Source organism: Harpegnathos saltator, unplaced genomic scaffold (assembly GCF_003227715.2).
Source record: "Harpegnathos saltator strain DR-91 unplaced genomic scaffold, Hsal_v8.6 scaffold18, whole genome shotgun sequence".
NCBI lineage: Eukaryota > Metazoa > Arthropoda > Insecta > Hymenoptera > Formicidae > Harpegnathos > Harpegnathos saltator.
Genome location: NW_020229961.1, coordinates 585213 through 606354, shown reverse-complemented (window position 1 = coordinate 606354; position 21142 = coordinate 585213). Strand labels below are relative to the sequence as shown.

Sequence of the window (21142 nt, the reverse complement as noted above, 5' to 3'; positions counted from 1 at the left end):
TTTTAAGTAATGCACAAACACACACACACACACACACATGCACGCGCGCGTCGCTTACAATGGAATCATTTTTAGCTTTTTTACATTTTGTTCTTAAACAGATTTTCAACGAGAAATAATTTCTTCACATGGAAGAGAGAGAGAGAGAGAGAGAGAGAGAGAGAGAGAGAGAGGGAGAGAGAGAGAGAGAGGGAGAGAGAGAGAGAGAGAGAGAGATTGGCTACTAATTTTGCGCACTTTGATTTCTCTTCAACAAATCGCTGCTATAAATCGCGCAGATATACTATACTTTGTACTCAGTGCTTCGTATACAATGTGTGTTCTTTTTTATCCAGATAGCGCATACCCGCACACAAGTCTTCACATTCGTCATCTTTTATGCTCTCGGTGTCCGTTTGTTCGACTGAATTTCAAGAATTTTCAAGCGGCGCTGAAACACAATGCCTGACTGACGCCAGCATAGATAGACTGCTTCGTCTAACAGGCGCCTCGGAGCGCTGCATGTTTTTATCCCGTTATGAACGACAAAGACACGATGTGAAAGCGTTCGCCTCAGGCCTCGGGGCTTCAGTGGGTCTTAACGTTCCTGCCCGCTCGGTAGCGTCGAAGGGCACGCTGGTTCAACTTTCATTCACACATTTAAACCGCGAGTACAACGATGTGTATAATAGTGCCGACAAGTGTCAATATTTAGAATCATCCAATTTTTACGTTTATTTCAACGGAGCGCTTCGGCATGTCAGATTATCTGCTACTTTCGTCCGGCATCATTTTAAACTTCTAACACTGAAGAAAGGTAAGCGTATGCACACTCATGGATAAAGAAAAGAGGATAAGGCCTCTCATCACGCGTAGCTTAATATCTACCGACGCGCGAGTGCGTCGCGCATTCGCGCGTTGGTAGTTGCGCCAACTAAATTCTTTTCTCTATACGCTAAACAAGCGATCTTATTTTCTCCTCCTCACATACGTGTCTAAAATTATACACTTACTCAATGCAGAATGACGCCACGCACTCAGAGAAACAACGCGCTCTACGAGAGCACTCCCGCTACGCTGCAATTAATGTCATTTAAGAATGTACCATACGATATACCATATGATATTATCGACGAGGTGGACGGTGCCGATTATCGATACGAGATCGCCCGACTGGAGAGCTTCAAAAATTGGCCCGTGCCGTATATGAAGCCCGAGAGGCTCGCAGCAGCTGGTTTCTACTTCACCGGAGAACTCGACATTGTCAAATGCTTCGAGTGTGGTACAGAGACGTACAAGTGGATGGAGGGCGACGATCCCATGGTGGATCACGCGAGGCAATCGCCAATGTGCAAATTCGTTCGCAATACATCTTGCGATAATGTGCCGATCGACGTGGTACCCGATATATCGACTGTACCGCCGATAACGGAAGGTCGAGATGTCTGCGGCCCGTACGAATACGATTTTTCATCTGACTATTATAGCCGCTGTCTTACCAATTCATCATCGTCCATATACGCCAAGTATCCGCAGTACAAGTTTTACGACATTCGTCTTCGTACCTTCGACCACTGGCCCGCGTCGTTTAAGCAGCATCCGGATCGGTTGTCGCTCGCAGGATTCTACTACACAGGCAAAGGGGATCAGGTGTTGTGCTTTCATTGCGGTGTAGGAGTGAAAAATTGGGAACCCAGTGACGAGCCGTGGGAACAGCATGCTATTTGGTTTCCCAATTGCAACTATCTACTCAAGGTTAAAGGATGGAAATATGTGGAGGAGATCACAGGTCAATCGATCTTACCCAAAGATGTGAGCATCTCTTTCTCTCTCTCTCTCTCTCTCTCGTTTCTTTTCCTGTTCCTTGGTTCAGATAATAATGTATCGCGCGCAATTCGCGCAACTCGCGCAGATTGCGTCACACACCAAATTGCAAATGCCATGTCACGTGATTAAGGGCACGGATTTATGTGGATTTGTGTCAAAAGGATATAACCTTTCTTCTGTACATCTGTAGCACGTATCACAGATTTTACGTTTATTCACGATAGAATCCATATCCAGTTACAGACGGAATCTTACATCGCGAAAATGGAGGGGTCGGTAGGTACTGAGTTGGGAACGAAACGTGCGAAGCTCGACGAGGAGGATCGTTTCCCTGGGCCGAGTTCACAAAGCTCCCAAGGTACTGACGATAGCGGCTTAGAAAGTATGTCGGGTGACAATTCGTCGGTTGAAGGCAGCAACGAGAATTTATCCGACGCGGAGGCCGGATGTTCGAAATCTATCAGTGACACGACGTTATGTAAAATTTGCTACGACGCGGAGGTGTCCCAACTGTTCTTACCGTGCGGCCATCTGGTCGTCTGTGTTGCTTGCTCCAAATGCATCGATATTTGTCCGGTATGCCGTGCGCACGTGACCCAACAGATGAAAGTATACTTCTCATAATATTCCTCCGCACAATATATATATATATATATATATATATATATATATATATGTATATTTATTCTACATATCTCAGCCGTAACATTTCTCAACACGCTTCTCACGGTATTTAGGATCGCACGACCGATCGGTGTCGAGTGAGAGAGACGATAGCGTCTCTCGCCGCAAGTATGTAGCATACATTAACATTTTTTGAATCGCGCTTTTCTTCAACAAAAGCACAAGTAATCCGTCCATTTCATTTTTAATAGCGAATACAGCGAGAGAAAATGATACTATTACAAGATGAGTGAGGTGATAGGCAGGTCCCTTGCGAAATATTCAACATTTTTTCGAGTTTACAGTTCTCACAGCATTCTTCTAGCATGAATTCCACTGCCATATTGTGATGTAGTCGCGCTCATAAATAAACTCCTTGAACGTTTCACTCTAGTTCCATCTCTGTTATCTCCAAAGTTAGATAACGAGACGGTGTGTGACGACACAAGTTTTCCTTCAGAATTTTATTTGGGAGTTGCATCAGTTGGGACCTATTGGCGATTTGTTAAAAAAATAAATAAGTAACTGTAATATTAATGTTAGGCTACATTAACGTAAGAAGGTCACCCAAGTCCCAGCTCTTTTGTTTTTCAAGCTCTTTTGGAAACAAATTTTCTTCTAGATATTATTTCAATCTCTGTACATATCGGGTGTCGTATCAGACTTGTTAGACTTTACTCGAACTTTGTCCGAAATTATTGTTACAGACAAAATAGAGAGAAATTGAGGAAAGACGGTCTAAATGTATATCAATATTTGTATTATATATGAAGAGACAAAGAATAAAATGCGGTAAAATATCGGGGACGAGAGCAATAAACGAATGCGACGAAAGTGTACTGACAACAAATCCGTAATCATAAATATACAATTTTGAAATAATTATTTAATTTAAACGTGGCTGTAGAAAACTACAGACATGTATTTAGTTCTTTAAGCACAGTGTTAGAAATTTCAATATATATATATATATATATATATACACACAAATATATATATATATATCACACACATATATATATATATATATATATATATACACATGTGTATGTGTACATATATCTGTATATATATGTACACATATATGAAATTCTTTCCGATAATTTAGAATTAGGCGTAAAAATTAAGAGCAAAATTACGCATAAGAAAATTAAACATATTTTTATAAGAAATATTTGTGCGCAATGGACGGGAGCAAGAAAACCTTTTACAGCCGTTATGTTAGATTTGTTATACGACAAAAAGTGTTGCTCTCTCTCTCTCTCTCTCTCTCTCTCTCTTCTTTTCAAGCTGTAGAATCGGGGTTTTCGGATATGTGTGTATGATACACACATATAGTTATGCCACACAGCAGGGTAGTTTTATTATTAAATATAATTTATTTCCACATGGTGCTGCTCTTCTTATGCTATTGCCCAACTGAACATTGTTGTTCGATGCCTGTTTCAACTTTACAAATTGCCGACATATGTTATATGAATTATGTATTGTAGAATAAATATTTTTTACAGACGTGCAAAGTTCCTAATGTAAAAAAAGACACACCCTTCGAGACAACGTCGGTACGTTAAACATTATAAAAAAATAAGACACGATGTCGATATTTCTTTTATATTTCTTACAGCCTATTAATAACCTATTACACAATATCAGTCGCCGTCTAATACATTATTGCTTTCAATTATAGCTTCGTTCGATTCAGTGCGGATTATTCCCAAGAGCAAAAATGCACTCGTCGATATCGAGTTATATTTCAGCATATACGTGTATATATATATATATATATATATATATATATATATATATCTATGTATATATATATATATATGTATATGTATATATGCGTATCATTTGATATTTTAACTTATTCGTCAGACATTCCATCGTTATTGACTAGACATTTAGATTCTCGCACTGATCGGAAATAACGTCGTTTATTCTGAAATCGAAAAAATTCTATCCATTTCGATATTTTAAAATCATCGCAAAGTCAATTGATACTTTAGAAATTGAACTTCGAACTAACATAATCGTCTACGTTGCAAGCGTAATGCTCCGATAAGCGCAAGCTTCCAGCAATGTCCACCACCTCACAGAGATATACGAGACTACCTACGGACGCGTCCACATTGGTCGGATTATAATAACGGACCGTTGAGAAATGCAGTCCTGCGTTAGATGGAGCGAAGCTCTATCGCGGAATGACGAACTCGAGCATGGTTCTCGCGTTGACATTACATTCGTTTCCGTGTACAACCTCGCTCTAACTACCGGTTATCTCCTCTTAATCGACTAGTCACGTGGTTTCATCGTTCCGCTTCGCGCTGCACCTGTCGCGCTCGTCACCTGGAGGCGCGACCTCCGCGACGCTTCTGACGATTCTGATGAAACTACTGCACGCAGTTTCACACAATCGCTCTTCCCACACATTCCTCCGCTTTCGTAAACCGTCCACTCTTCGGAGCCGCTCTACGTCTCGGGCGAACGGATGCAATAGTATTGGTGTGACCAGCCAATTAATCGGGCAGTTCAACGATACGCTTTCGCCCTCTCCGCCCAGGCGAACAGGTCCACGCTGGGTATCGCCTCGAAATCTGTGCAGCTTCGCAATTCATTCCTGAGATATGGAAGAGAAAAGAAACGGAGAAGGAGAAACGCGTGATTACGCACTGAGTAGTATCTTAAGGGGTTAAGCCAGAGAGTCAGTAGCGCGCAGCATGCTTACCCCGCTTGCGGCTTGAGGAATACATTGCGCTGCATGTGAGTGATGTTGTCACCGTTGTCGCAAAATATCCGTGCCAAAGTGACGTTACGCAGCTGAGCCAATTGTTCTGTAACCGAGAGATTGCGATTGCTGTGAGGCAATTGCGCGCTGACGCTACGCAAAGTGCTCGAAAGTTCGCGCTTACGAGATGCGAAGGGATGCGGTTGTTGCGCCGAGTCGTAAAAGAACCTATCGGTACGTCGAGATCTGGAAAACTGTTCGTAGATAAGACAACGGAAGGTCGGCCCGACCATACCGTCGTCCGCCGGTCTTTCAGCCATACCACCCACGATAAGGTCAACGTCGTTGGGATGAGAATAAGTTGCGCGTAGTCTTCTCACCATCTGATAACGACAAACGACGACAACATGTCGATGTTAACTTTAAGGATTACGGAGGAATGTCTCAAAGCGAGACAGCAGTCCTTTCTTTTTCTTTTTTTCTCGACAGAGAGAGAGAGAGAGCCTACCTCCGCGGGTACGTAATCCAAGAAGTCATCGAAATTCCTGGCAGCGGGAAGCCCGCAATATCTGCGATAATAATTGTACCCCGGAAGACCGTGATCGCGACCGCGCTCAATGTCCAAACTAATGGCGTCCAAACCCAAGTCGTTTCCGTTGCCGATGTACAGCTTACTCGTCATCTAATAAGAAACGAAGATAGAATTATCATAGCGAAAGTAATAAGAGAAGGAAATAGAAGAAAACCCGCGTCATTATCCACGTTTAAATGCTATATACTCACATCCGGAATGAGACTCATATCCATTTTCTGACTGGTCTGAGTGGCAAGACCACGAAGCAATCCGTCGAGCACTTGTTCCGACTCGATCACGCGCGGATTGAAGAAGTGCTCCGTCAGTTGAAGCGTTTTGTTCCGCTGGCGCGAGTTGTCGGGCAAACTGCAGCGAGAGGGAACATCGTTGTTATTTAATCCCTCTGTACTTGTTGTCGCAAAGTACGCGCGTAATACGTAATTTGAACAACAAAAGCGTGCTTGCTCACCTCAGCTCCCCCTGTATCAGCGAATTGAGGAAACGTAACGCCGCGGTGGCAGCTTCGTTGCTGACCGCCGGTTCGTCGTCGGAACTGTAGCTATTTCCTATTAGGCCTACGAGGCCGATGGCGCGGGTATATCTTCTGCCTAGCAAGATAGGCAGCCACTCTCTGTAAGTGATATGCTGAATCTCGGCGATTACGATACGTCTGGCTTCCTGGTAAAGGATCTCGTCCGACCAGTCCGGATTCAACCTGGCAAGCTTGTCGGCGATGCGATTGTGCTCGCGATGCCAGACCGTGTGGATCGCGGCTAATTGAGGCTCGACGTTTACGCGATCGTCACCTAGAACGTCACCGCGCCTATTTTTACACAGCCTTCGAATACCATTGTATGAGCACCATTGTATGTTGACTGCGGCTGATATCACAGAGCAGGATGTACAAACGGGACTTTTGCAAAACTCTCTTACCAGAGTTGTAGCAATTCTCTTCGCATTGCGACGTAAGCCCGGCGTCTCCTTGACGTGACGGCAGATACGCGTGATGATTGCGGATTTCGACTCGCAGACGGCCACCTTCGAACGCGCGGAGTTCCCGAGACTTCTTCAAGGTCGATCCGTAAATCGTGGAGCCATCCAAATAGTGGCTGACTTGGTTCATCTGGGAATTACAAGCGTACCATTATATTACCATCATTGTTTGTACGACAAACTTGACTCGAAGTCTCATCATCCCTGATGAACAATCTCCTGCATCTTATTCATATAGAAATTACCATCTCGGAATCTCGACAATTCCTTTGAAACTTACAGTTACCAATACATGGTAGTAGTAGCACCTACGTACCTGTTCCACAGGTCCGAAAGTACACTCGGATTTTAAGACGGGTAATGATCGAACGTAGTTCATGCATCGAACGTAATGTTCGCCGTAAACAGGGTCACGGTCCGGCACACTGATGGGAGAACAGTCGGGATGTACGTGACGCGGCGACAAGGTATCTCCGTCCGGCTGACAGCAAGAGATTGGCTTTCCGCTTGAAACTGCACACACGTAGACGTAATACATAAGAATTTCCTTCTCTTTGGTATAATTTCCAGCTTCTGACATTAGCCATAATGACGTCACGCAGAGAAGCTTCAAAGTTTCAAAGTTATGCAACGCCGCGGATACGCATCTTAACTTTGCACTTTAGATTGTATTCGCCGTCGCTTTTAAGTTCGATTAATCAGGATTCAACAACGGACTCGGTCGGTTAGTGTGAACACACTAACCCTACTTCAAATCAAACAATCCACTCACCCATCTTACGAACCGGGGTATGAGCCATGTCATGAGCGATGAACTGACTCCACTCCATCACAGCCAACGTCCTGCTAGCGTCCGATTGATGATCGTTCGCGGTCGTCAGAGTTGCGCTTACGAGCCTCGGGCTTGGCAGTGGTTTCTTCGTTTGTCCGACGTGCCTCGGCTCTTGGATGCCTGTTTCCCGAAAAGCACATTAGACGCACCGTCGTCGCTTCAAATCGAAGTAAATCGGAGTAAATACTACTCTTTAGCGACGCGTGCTTCAGTCGACAAACGCCCGTTTGCGGGTAAAATTGTCGAGCCCGGCGAGCAAAATCATAATGCAAAACGATACGGTACGAGCGACACATTGGCCGCGTTCAGTAGAACAAAATGATCAGTGAGCGCTCAGTGATTATTGTCCGTGATTGGAACATTCTTTTAGATTCTTCATAGATCCAGAAGTATTTACCGATCAGGAGCGAGAATCACTGAGCGCTCGCTGTTCACTTTGTTCTGCTGAACGCGGCCAATGTTTGTTTCGCAACCGTGCAAGTGGATACACACAGTAGGAACAAGAGGATCGCGGTCGCGTGATGTTGAAGGTTGACGAAAGCTCCGTCGTGGTGATTACTCCGATTTTGGTGAGCTCGAGCGCGTGGATTGACGGCGGTACACCGCGTGGCAGTGCAGCACGAGAGAAGATAACGAAAAAGAGAAATCGCTTTGTTGAATAAATATTCTCTTCTCTTCTCTTCTATAAATAGGCTATAAACTGCTTCTAACCCGCCCCGAAGTCCTAACTACGCCTCCTAATCCCTGCCCTGATTCGACTAGGCGATCTCCTAAATCAATCTTCCTGAGTAAATTGCGGGGGAACGATCAGCGATCAGCAATTTCGCCGAAATTTGCGAAATTAGCAAATATGTCACAGTCTATATCACAGTCATAACACGAACTGCTGTCGTCGAACGTCGGTCGGTCGGTTCTGGCCGAGAGATTCGTCGTCATTCCCGGCCGCTGATCGCTCCCCTGCTGCAAAAGAAATCCTGAGTCTCGTGCTGCAAAGCGAGGTACACAAAAGCCATACTCTGGGCTACAGAACGGCGTTCTGATGCGTTGTCGAACAAGGAGCCGTCTCTCTGTTAATGTGATGAATTTCTACGCGCGCTAATGCGAAATTGCACGTCGAAATAACGGCTCCGGAGTCGAAATTTCAATCGGATCGGTCGGATCGAGAACGCTCGCAGAAAAACCAGTCCAGTTAAACTTATCTAGATGAAGATCGATGAAGACGCACGAACGAGCGAACCGAATTGGGAGAAGGTTGTCAAGATGCTATTCTAATCTTTCTCTAGCAAGTTACACGATAGACATCACCGTAGTGAATAAATACACTACGGAGAGGCAAAAGCAAAGCAAATGGTGAGCGTGATTTTTTTTTCGCAGCAGTTTTTTAGCAGTATGCGTACGAGGAGAATTCCGCTTGATATTATTGACCAATAGCAATTCCGGAATACTTATGCTCAGCGCATATGAAAGTGTCGATGCATCGTGTGTACATACATTAATAAGAAGCAGCCGGAACAGAGATGACGCACAACAGAGATTACATACAATACACGACTTTGTCGTGCGTACTCCCAAGCCAAGTTCCCTTGCTCGGTTGTCTTCGCAAGAGAGAGAGAGAGAGAGAGAGAGAGAGAGAGAGAGAGAGAGAGAGAGAGCCGCGCGTACCGCGAAGTACAAAACAGAAAAGAGACTCGAACTAGCGTTACATAATAAATATGATACATTATTAGGTATATCCGAATTAGAGTTTACATACACATTCTACTGCTGGATAGAGAATCTCCCGACCGGGGGGCACCCTATTGTAGACAGTATTATTCACTGCTACACTCAGGCATTTTATGCTCTATGTGCCTTATCGCACAACAACTGTAATGCAAATCACAGAATACAATTTGTTAAGCCAATCGACGAACGTTTATCCATTAGCGCCCAAGGATCAGTATGTATGTATGTGTGTTGCGATACGACGTATGTGTGCAGATACACTCGCGGTGTCGCACGTATGTGCGACATTTCGCACATACGCATGCGAGAGCGCGTGAGTGTATTTTACAGAAGGTGTCGTGATAAGTGAGGCGGAGATGGGTTAGTCGAGGTCGAGGCTGTAGTAGTGTAGCTCGTTGATGAGACTGGACATCCAACTGGACCCGTTCGAGAAATCAAAACGGAAAGCGGTGACTTTGAACAAAACGAGACAAACGGATCCGCGGAGACGCGGCTGTCGGAAACGCGACTCGTTTTTCATTCGCGGACGTTCTTCATTCAAGCGCACGAGAATTTAGCGATATTCCCATAGGCTGAGAATACAATTATTTTCGTTCGCGAAGAATCCGACTCGAGCGAATTAATTTAATTGAAAACAAACAGCGGTCTGTCTCTCTCTGTGTCCGTCCGTTATCGAACCTTCGCGATATGTGCGCCGTATTTATTGTCGTCTCCATGATTGAGGCCGAGCAGACTCAATACTCAAAATACGCACTCCGTGCGCCGACTCTCTATTTCTCTCATTATCCGCTTCCGACAAAAGTATCGCATCAGGGATGACTAAACGTCACGAATTTTGATTACCGCGTACATCTCCACGATGACGCATTCTCCCGTTGTTACGTTATACGTTTTTCTCCAAAGGAGAGACACGCATGGCATGTAATGAATATGCAGCTACAAGCGCACTTTGCAGCGAGATACAATTACTCAACACCGTGTTCGCGTTATCGCGTTATCGCGTTATCGCGTTATGCCTTCGGCACGATGAATATCAATATTAATAATATCGGTAAGAACGCGCGTGTGATCAAGCGCGTCAATTGTAATTTCTCTCTCTTGTGTAATTTGATGTATATGTCGCGAAAGATTTCGTCTCGTTAGAGATTGCGATCCCCCTGCTCGCACCCTGTGCGTCGCAGCGGGGAAAGAAAAAAAATTCCCCCTTTTCCAGCCCCCGGGAATAGGAGCGTCGGAAATGGAAGCGCAGGAGATCGAGGAAAGCGCCAAACGTTCAGAGGCTGTAAATAATATTGTACGATTATTATTCCACACAGAATTAACGACAGGTTCACTTTCATGTTTTAAAGTCACGATGACACAAAGTGCACGCTCGAAAGCCGCTCTACTACGAAACTGCTTCCTGTGACAAAATTCCGAAAGGGGACGGCTGATGTGTTTCTCTCTCACACACAAGTCAGCGACGGGGTCGAAAGTGATGCGCGCGATTGCAATTGTTTCCCTAGTATGGAGCGACGGTCGATATGCAATTCGTAAGCCTATGATGCCGTATTGCGAGCTATGTCGTTGTTACATGAGAGAGAGAGAGAGAGAGAGAGAGAGAGAGAGAGAGAGAGAGAGAGAGAGAGAGAGAGAGAGAGAGAGAGAGAGAGAGAGAGAGAGAGAGAGAGAAAGAGAGAGAGAGAGAGAGAGAGAGAGGGAGAGAGAGGGAGAGAGAGGGAGAGAGAGGGAGAGGGAGGGAGGGAGGGAGGGAGGGAGGGAGGGAGAGAGAGAGAGAGAGTGAGAGAGGGAGGGAGAGGGAGTGGAAGTGGCTAGAAAGAGGGATGCTCGACCACGATAGAGGACGGCCTTACCGTCAAAGTACTGGGAGAAGAGCACTCTGGTATACGCGGTCATCGCGCTGCCCCAACTCGGGTTCTCGACGTTGTTGCAGCTGCCGTCGATGCTGCGGTACTTGAAATTCTCGTCACAGCTCGCGCTATGGACCGCGGAGCAAGCTGCCCCGAGCTGGGTACCTTGCAGTCTCAAGGTCGATATGTAGCGAGCGCACTCGTTCTTGTCCAAGCCGAATCTGTGAATCCAAGATCAAATCAGCCGTCAAACGGTGCGACCGTGCGCCGTCTTTTCCGCAACACGCGATTTTCGCTCTCCGTCACTCTCGCTCGGTGACGGCGACCAAGCCGGCCGTCAAAGTTGAACGTCGTCGTACCTGCGGCAATTTTGGTGCATGAGATACAACGATGCTTTCGTAGCTACGACGGCATCGATGCTCCTCTCGAACGCGTCCGCGGAAGGGTAGGAATTCCAGTACTGTTTCTCAGCCGGACTTTGCGCCTGGAGCTCGATGCCGGCATTGGCGATGTTATTCTCGAGAGTGCTCATACGATCTACCAGCGTCTGAGCGAACGTGATCGAGTTGTTTAGAGTCGCCCCGTCGATTCTGGGGAATCGGCGATTTTGAAAACGGCCCGTATCCACAATGGCTTCATAGCCGTAATTAGCGGCTGGAAATCCTGAAATTATTCCTTTCAAATATCACGAGATCGTGAGTCAATCTGTTGACTGTTGACGAGGAAACCGAGCAGCCTTATCAGCTAAGTGTCGGGTCCACCACCACCGTGGTATAACCGCTTTTGCCTGTTGCGGTTCTCCCGGTACTCCCGGTACATTCCGGTTTTCAAATATTTATTTAGAGAGATGTTTTTTTTACCAGTGCGAATTACCAACTATTGATAAAGTGAGCTCGAGCTTTACATATCTCCGGAACAACATTCTCACAACACACAGCAGCGCGTCGCGACACTCACCGTTGTAAGTGGCGAGGTAGTTTTGCAGAGAGGCAGGTGGTAACTTGGAGGTGCCGATCGAGTGCGAGTGTCCCAAAAGTCCCATCGTCTGCAGGGACACCCAGAGGATCGCCAAAGTGGCAATGGAGCCTGCCATCACACCGCCGGCTGCACAACAGGAAAAACGATTCAGTCAGTAAGACCACCGGTCGCCGCGCGGTTCTCTTCTTTCGCGCGACGCCAACACGCCAACACTCGCTCTCACTCTCCGTCAACTTTGTAAACGCGACGCGAAATGGACGCGCGCGCGCGCGGTGGGTGTCGCTCGCCAAATGAAAATGTTACAATAATAACACGCAGCTGCACGCGCGTACTCGCGATGGGATGCCGTCGCGCTGCCATCGCTTGGCACTCGTCCCGTTATAGGAAATACATGAGCGTATTGAATTTACGTATGATTGCTGGTTAACCGAGCTGACTCACCGAGACTTTGAATTCTTATCGCGAGCTATTATTACGATACGCCGGCTTTCTCCGTGCCGATTCGCGGCTAAATATGTATATCTGGATCTTATTTCACGTTGACATTGACCGCGACTTTTTTGTGTCATTCGAAAATCTTGGAGCACACAAGTGCAATTGAGAGACGGGAAGTCGGAGAATTTCTCTCGGTCGGTGAGTTATCTGAGTTGTCTGAGTTATCTGAGGTCGTTGTCTGTTTTCCGATTCAATTTCAGTCATTGCGCCTGGAGAAGCCCGAAGAATTACAATCTGCAAGCGTGTATCTTCGGGGGGGGGGGGATGCCTTATTTAGGATTTGGATCAAAATTACTTTTCATCAAAATTACGATATTGTAATTGATCCGCGGACGGTGTCCAGGGGGTGACTAATGTATGGATGACCTGTAAGTCTGTAATCTCTGTGTAAACTCGTTTTGAGACTTTGAGTAATGCGAGGCGACGCGAGATTATTAATCATATTTTATCATAGAGATTAGAGAGGCAGAGGTACGTTTCGCACTGGATGCACTGGGTCAAGTTTAGATCCTCATGAGCGTATGTAAAAAGCATCGTCACTGACTCATAGTCATGTGTCGTGTGCGTTTTGCTATTATTTTCTTTTCATCGTTTATACGTTTCGTCTTCGACCTTCGCGCAAGTTCTCGCGGCTATTTATAGAGCCACGTTTTAGCGAGACTATACGGAGTCTCGAGGTTGTGTGCGTCTACGCGTATGCGTATGCGTCTGTATGCAGTCCCTGCCTGACGGTATCTCGTTAACGCGCTGGTAAATATATATTCGCTCCGCTCGCTGTTCACGTGTCTTGCACGTGGTGTGAGACGCGATCAGAGAGATCTTTGTCGCATTCGTACATGTGTATGCCGTTTTCTTTCGTCACTACTTTCGCCACTACACGCGCACCGTGCGTGCTGGTCGATCGATAATTGTAGCGAAGGATTGTCCGACATCCGACATTGAATTGAAATCGATTGAAGAGCGGTGATAATAATAAAAGGATTTTTTCCCTTATTGTCGCTTATTGTCGCTTGCGCGACCGTCGGGCGATTCCAAATCGTCGGCCGAGACATTAAAGTATCTTGCAGTGACTTGGTCGTCCCATTGACATCGATGAACAAATAGTTTATCGTAAATTTGCATATCGCGTAACGCGCAACGCGTAAATCTTTTCTACGCGTGCTTAGCGCGCAGACGCGTGGCATACGCGACAACAATCCGCAATGTGACGACATGTGTTGCTGAGGCATGACATTATCTCGCTTAAATAACTCGCTGCAAGGAATGATCAAAGTGACAAACAAATCGCGACTCTGTGCTATTCTCTGCTCTAGACACTAGAACTAGATAGACGTGTCGTTTTTCGCAAACGCGACGACGACGATATAGTCATCGATTGTTCCGGGACGGAACTGCTCGCGACGCGTCTTTATCTCGCGATAAAGACCGTCCCCGAGACGATCTCCGAATACGACGATAAATCGTTACCGGACACATGATCCATGGGCTTTTCCAGTCCGTGCATCGCGTAGACCCAACGATTATTGTCGACCGGTGCAACGAGGAACATTCTCCGCAGCGCTGTTCGATGCAGCCAGCTGTAAGCGCGGACGATGCGCTTTTCTCTTCGTATCACGTACACAATTCCGTATACGCGCCAGTCGTATTCTTCTCTCTTCTCTCACTCTCTGTTCTCTGCGAGTCGCACGAGCTCCTCGCAGCTCCGCAGGTTCCACGTTAACCGATGAGAGATGTTGATCGTGAGCCTGACTCGAGTACCCACCTGGGATACGTTGCTGGGAAACGTACCTGAGGATACGATGTTAATGCCGCGACTGAACGCGCGCGCCCGCGCGCGCGTGTCCGCGAGTTTCGTGCCGTGAATGTACGAACTCGCTTCTGCTGTCTCCGTCCTTCTTCTTCTTCTTCTTCTCCCATCAGGAGAACTTCTCGCACTCGTTCATTCATTTACCTGCGCGAGTAGCCGCCGTCTTGCTCACTCCTTCTGCCTCAGGGCCGACGCGAGCGCGAGCGCGAGTTATCATGTTGTCGCTATTGATCATGATTGAGATGCTGCGGTGAACAAGTATCAGGGATATGAGAAGAAGAGAAGAGGCTCTTTGACTATAGACATTGGAGCGGAAACCTTTTTTCCCTTTTTTCTTTATCTTTTTTCTCGGATATACTTTGTTCAACAGGATGACCTGTGCGAGTCTATTCTATTGGTCTAGAATCGTTCGTTCGGCAGGAATTCGGCAGGATATTTTTCGCCACCAATGTGTGCGACTCGTGCAAAAGATCGCATATTTTTAGCTGTAGAATGACAAATGGGGATTCACATTTGGACGGACCGTTATCTTTGTCTCTAGCGACGACAAACTCGAGATACGTCACTGGTTACTCCAAACTCTGTCGCGTTTCCTCGCCTATCCTGCTTGCGCTCTCGTGGTTTCGCATACAGTTCAGTCTCTCTCTCTCTCTCTCTCTCTCTCTCTCTCTCTCTCTCTCTCGATCACGTGCACATATTACGCACACCGTGATTCCTCAACAGCTGTCAAGCTCGTTCCTTCTCTTTCCGTCGTTCGGTTTCTCCGTTAGACTAGCTCCGTATATCGCCTCGTTCGCGTTTTCCATTGGTTCGTTATCGCCCCACCAGCACCGAGTCACCTTATTTAGCTCAGAAAAAAAAAGTTCTATCACTCGGTGAGCACGTGCTCGTCCACCTCCACCCCCACTCCCGCTGTGCCTCTCTTCGTGTGCCGGCTTTCGGAACGTTGCTGCCGGCAACGTGACTCTGTAGTCTCTTCTCTTGGTGATCAACCTTCAATTGCCCCAATTTTCTCGACAAGCAGTCAACAATATGAGTATATTTTAATACGTACCAAGACACGTATGCGCGCGGCATTAAATATCTCTACCTGCATCCAAGTTGGATACTATTGTATAATAAAGACCACGCGTCTTTTCTGACGTGATTTTGGCGTGACGTTTCCGCTTAAATCATTTAAACGTGCAAACATCTCTCAACGATTAACGCGGGCGCAATAAGATAAATAATATCAACGAGAGACTACGATTAAAGGAAAATCCAAGCGGGAGAGAAATATTCCTTGTTGCCAGATCCAAATGTGTGTATTTCCTGCGCTGGCCTGGGGTCCCTTCGAAGAAATTTTTCGGCACACTACAAAGTCACTTTGAAATCGGAAGTTCTCGTCCGTTAAAATGGCAAAAATCTTCGCCGGAGGTTCTGTCCCTTCTTGCGCTCTTCTTTCAGGTATATATTCGTACAATTCCTTTGTTTAGTTCTAGAATTCAAAGTATTCCTTGAAGTGACCATGAATCTACAGTGTAACAGCTTCGTTTGAGCCCGTAAAGGTTCGCCGGTACTTTTCCGTTGCTTTCGCCGGATGTACACGGTGTATCGGAAGAATCGGAAGAAGACGCGACAGAAATAGAATCGCGATGGCACGCGTATATATTCTCAACGAATGTTGATGAATGAAACAAATGTCAAAGATAGTAACAGCTGAATCTTTGAGAGAAATTGAGCGTTCAACGACGCCGCTAAATTTAAGGCTTAAGAGCCGAGAGATAAATCGCGTTGCTCGCGCGCGACGTCCGGCCTGAATGACCCCACGAATTAAATTGCAGACACGCGTTATTATTAAATTATTGCCGAGTGAGAGATAGACGTGCAAAATGACCCGCGTGTACGCCCCACTCGCGTTTGTTGGGTATGCGCGCACTTTGCGCGCGCGCTACGGAGTGCGTGATAAATGACCTTTACTACTAAGAAAGATAGGAATAATATTTTACAGACGCGCGCTTATATATAGAAATTTGGCACTCGTATCATTAGACATAGAATTGTGTGTAGATACAAAACCGTTGGCCGTAATCATCGTCACCAAAGGATAGCCTATAAAAAAGAATGAGCGTGCGCGCGATCGATTCGCGTCACACTTACGTGTGACAAGCTGTGTCGACATCTATATACGTAATGACAAAATAATTATCGAGCTCGCGTAATTTCAGCTTAGTCTGTCGCTTCGGACTCGGGCTTTTTAACGGCAACCGGTACGGTTGTTTTATGCGACCTTTGTCGATAAGCGCAGCACACCGCACAGTTCCTGCAGCAGCAAACTACACACCAATATCGATAACGAGTCTTTTCCATTCCACACGCCAGGTCAGGCCGCGGCGTGACGTCAGCGGCAGAAGACTTTCTCGTCTAGTCCGCGTCGTTGACTCGACTCGACGAGTTCGGCGTACTTCGTACGTACCTAAATATGATTTCTTGCAGCGTTCTATTCGCAGATAATTTTGCAGGAAATCGAACGTCTCCACGCCCATCTTTCTCTCTCCCTCGGTGCTCGGTGCAGCGAAAGCGGTCCAGGGCGAGACCTGCTTGGCGGAGGTAGGTTCTGCCTGCGTCGGGACACGACGCGATCCAATTGACAAATTCACCCCGGACGGACGGACGGACGAGCGGTCGCGATATATCGTTCGACGCTTTTCGCCGCTACGTCCACACCACGTCCGATATACGTCGAATACGAGCAGCGAATTTCAGTAAGTTTGCGCGTCGAGAACGAGCGCACCGTGAAGAACGCGGATCGTCGCGCTTGCACTCGCGACAACAGGGAGAGCGAATGACTTTCTGCCGCCCCACATCGACCATACGCACCCCCGACAATTCGATTCTCTCCGCTTACTTTAATCGAACTTTCCTATCTATCCTGGACGCATGCGCCGTGTTTTTGCTGCACTGAGAGCATTGCGTGGCTGTACTAACATCCGTTGAGAGAGAGAGAGAGAGAGAGAGAGAGAGAGAGAACTCCCATTATTTACTACTCACTATCGTGGCTTGCGCTGGGAATGGCAATCATCCCTGATGTTGCGCATTAAGCGCAATGCTAATTGCATTGGTCGTTTAATTTTGTGATCGCCCTGTGTCTTGCCCTATCCGTTGTATTCGATGTAATGTGATGAATGTATATAGGAAATATGAACAAATTTTTTACGCAATGACGAGGTAGATGTCATGTAGAGAGTCGTCACACGTGAGCCCACTTTTAATAAAAAATCTTTTGATTAATTCACGAGAGTGAATTCGAACGCTTTATGCGTTAATTCGCCGACCGACACGGTCACAGGTGACTCATGCTCGCGATTTTTTACCGATTTCATGAGATCAGTTGAGAGCTCACAAACACACACACACACGCCGTCAAACGGATCCTAGCCAAAATTTTCGAAGCGACTCGATGCTCGTCGCTGTTAAAATTATACACGGATAAATCGAATCTCAACGGACGTCACGGATGCCCTGACGGAGCGTGAGCAAGAAACGATAAAGAGGCCGGTTAAACGAGCACGTGATACCAGAGATGGTGATGGTTCACCATTTCGTGCGATTTCGTCCTATGGGTTGTTGTTTCGTCTCTTTCCTCTCGTCTCCTTCCTCTCACCTTATATCCTTCTCTTTGAGAAATCGACTGCAACAGCTATTCAATTTTTCACAATTCGCAAATTCGTACAATTTTCGTTCGATTGAATTTTAGCATTCAAAATGTGTACAACACATCTACCTATTTTCGACAATCAATCACTGTTTAGCGAGTGAACATTTTCGCGTAGTAATGTTTCGGCCAGTATTATACAAATATTTTTCGAATGGTCGATCAGACCATTTTCCGTGCACGTATATACTTCATTTATACGCATTTATAAAACGTTCTTTAATGTCCTCATTTGAAATTCTATTTCGTTTTATTCCTGTTTCTTCCTTTTTTTTCTTCTCTCTTCCTTTCCGTAGAAACAATCGAAATCGAGTCGAAGAGACGAGACGTTGAGCCGCAGTCTTTCGTGTGCAAGTGGTACGTACAGAGTCATCTGACGATGCGAATGTGAATTCCTCGAGCTCGACTCGACTCGACTCGACTCGACTCGACACACGCGCTACTGAATTACTGCATCGCTGCAGATTGCAATTTGCAGCCTTTCCCTGTCTAATATCCCGAGAGCGGAATTTTTTCAAGCCTTTGACAATTGTACAACCGTATCCGCGTAATATTCAATCATGGAGATCAATCAATGTGAGACTGATATAAAACATACGAGTGACGCGGATGCGAACGAATATTTGTTGATGCAGATGTTGATGCAAAAGACAAGAGAATATAGTTTTAAAGTTATAAGTTTTGATTTGACTGTCTAGTGACTGTCTAGTTACGCGCATAGATTACCCCGAAACAATCGCGAATGCAAATTTTCAGTGGAACCGATGTTGTATACAAGCGGTGAGAACCACAGTTTCTTTTCACATATTAATCTCACACGGTAACATACAGCCATACGATATTTGCTTTGAAAAATTCTACCGTCTGCATCTTGTATGCGCATAAAAATAATTACGTTAATTAGACCTTACACTACTTGGCAAAGTCATGGCAAAGGGTCTGGTGACGGGTTTGGTTAGGTCTCGAGACACGAGGCCTGTTTGTCTCGTCTCTTTTATTTCACTCTACAAACGCGACAAATGCGAGATACACTAATCCTCGCACTCGACTTTAGTCAGCGTGTTTCTCGGGACGGGAGTGCACCGGGAATGTACCCAAAGTGCATCGTTGCACCATTGATTTACTCACCCACACGAACGACGTTTGGATGATATTCTTCGGCTGATATCTGATCACCGTTGCAAGTAATATCGCGACGACGAGAAGAAGGGTCCACAATTATTTGGTGTCGGTCGACGCGCCACGATCTTCAGACTGCGCGTTGTGATTTCCCACTGGCGACATAGGCTTCTGGCAGATGCCCTTTTATCGTTCGAAAGCAGCTTCGGATAGTAGAGAGAGAGAGAGAGAGAGAGAGAGAGAGAGAGAGAGAGAGAAAAGATAGCGGTTTTCCGTGGCAGAGTCGGAAACGGGTCGATGGATTTATCCCGGGTCAAAAAGTTTATCGCGGCGCGGATATGCGATGACACGCTCTTCGTACGTACAAGTCATCCCCGCGAGACCGATCGGCTCGTGCACGAGCCGCTATGATAAATCGGAGAAAGAAAGATGGCAAAGAGTAACAAAGGAGAAGCTTCGTAGGAATGCGACGTAAAACACAACTACGCAGATAAGCTGAAACTTAATCATCTTATTCTCTCTCTCTCTCTCCAGGTTGGTGATTATACCAGATAACGCGTACGACACGTCGTGTCGGTTGAATCTCTGCGCGTCATGATTCACCGAGTGTTAAAAAACCTTTCTCAAAAATTCGGTAAGATCAAACAAATAAACGAATCGCAAAATTATATGTTTTGAACACGATATAAATATCTCGCACATATATATAATTTTATCAAGTCTGTTTCGGGGCAACGCAAGGCAAAATTGTCAACTCTCTTGTTTCAACAGAAGCCGCTCCTTTCATTCTCTTTCCGAGATAAGATCTTTCGGAGATAAGATATCATAGATAGAATCAGAAACAGAATTTTAAGGTTGTCAGGTGCGAAGTTTTACAAAATAAGATAATATTTTGAAATCTTCATAACGATACTCCCACGAGGCGGGAGAGGCGAGAAACGAATTTTATTTACGAAATCTCCCACGAAGGGAGATGAAAAGATATTTAATTATCTTTAAAACATATCGAAAATCCCACGAGGAAGAAAGCTTTTGTTCGTTACTTGACTGAGAAATTGAGAAATCCTCATATTCGAACTCCTACGACAGGAGAGAAGAAAGTTGTTTCTTTCAGAATTGATCTAATTCATCAGAAAGACTATCTATTAATTCTTTTATTATTTTCAGATCTTAATCTACTCATCCCCTGAAGGGGATGGGGATTCTTCCTGGTTTCCCAGACTCCACATCCACAGAGGCTGAACTTGAGAGTCTTCTCATTTAAAGCTGAATCCGTCTCAAGAACTCAAGAACTCAAGAAGAAGAAAAGGATCTACTTTTTCTCTTCGTCGGATGTTTTCAACAGTTGGACAACAGATGAATATTAATTTTCTTTTAATATAAATCGTTAAATATCCATACTTGATTTTAAGAAAAATAACTGTCCTCTCTCTGCGAAAAGTTATTGTTCGATTTGAAAAAAGATTAATTAAAAGAACCAGATATTTAAAAACGTTAACCAGATGTAAAAACTAAAAAATATTCCAACACCGACTGTTGTTCCTGTGTCTCGTTTGCGATTTTTTCGTCGTAGCTTACCCTACGCATCCTCCTTGGCGGCACGGAGAAAACAGAAGAGTATGAATATTCGCAATTCGAGGAAAAGAGCTGACATACATACTTATATATAGTTTATTCTTGTTTATGCGATGAGACGCATCGTTCTTCGTTTGTCGTTGTTCTCTTCTCGTGATCTATAAGATTTCACTTTCAGTGCGGTGTCACATCGTGTCACACGACGTGTTGCTCGAAGTAATCGAGAAAAGCCCGGATGCCCTGATTACTTTACTGGGGAAACACGCGCGTAATTGTGAAATCTCAGGTTCCATCGATCGAGTGCGA

The 21142-nt window shown here is 45.6% G+C and overlaps 2 protein-coding genes and 1 long non-coding RNA gene across 8 annotated transcripts; 2 read left to right on the top strand and 1 right to left on the bottom strand.

Annotated features, from left to right (window-relative positions):
- Positions 1 to 568: 568 nt before the first annotated feature.
- On the top strand, positions 569 to 3446 carry LOC105181285 (death-associated inhibitor of apoptosis 1). Its single transcript, XM_011137949.3, has 3 exons — positions 569 to 796; positions 1002 to 1791; positions 2044 to 3446. Exons 2-3 carry the CDS (start codon positions 1003 to 1005, stop codon positions 2428 to 2430), a joined length of 1176 nt encoding a protein of 391 aa, XP_011136251.1. The 5' UTR covers positions 569 to 796; position 1002; the 3' UTR covers positions 2431 to 3446.
- Positions 3447 to 3828: 382 nt separating this feature from the next.
- LOC105181287 (peroxidase) lies at positions 3829 to 19426 on the bottom strand. Of its 6 annotated transcripts, none has more exons than XM_011137954.2 (13): positions 19271 to 19426; positions 12126 to 12272; positions 11528 to 11843; positions 11172 to 11389; positions 7534 to 7713; positions 7078 to 7274; positions 6702 to 6891; positions 6238 to 6574; positions 5978 to 6134; positions 5703 to 5876; positions 5379 to 5577; positions 5195 to 5300; positions 3829 to 5086 (listed from the first exon to the last, which is right to left on the bottom strand). In XM_011137954.2, the coding sequence occupies exons 2-13, from the start codon at positions 12259 to 12261 to the stop codon at positions 4999 to 5001; spliced, it is 2298 nt and encodes a 765-aa protein (XP_011136256.1). In that variant the 5' UTR covers positions 12262 to 12272; positions 19271 to 19426; the 3' UTR covers positions 3829 to 4998. The 6 variants fall into 6 exon arrangements, with proteins under 6 accessions (XP_011136256.1, XP_025153279.1, XP_011136255.1 ...); XM_025297494.1 differs by having other exon boundaries at positions 11528 to 11831; XM_011137953.2 differs by lacking the exon at positions 19271 to 19426 and adding an exon at positions 16904 to 17086.
- On the top strand, positions 14789 to 20736 carry LOC105181286 (uncharacterized). The gene is made up of 3 exons (XR_003112721.1): positions 14789 to 15894; positions 16656 to 17192; positions 20429 to 20736. It is a non-coding gene; the product is annotated as an uncharacterized LOC105181286 (long non-coding RNA).
- Positions 20737 to 21142: the final 406 nt, after the last annotated feature.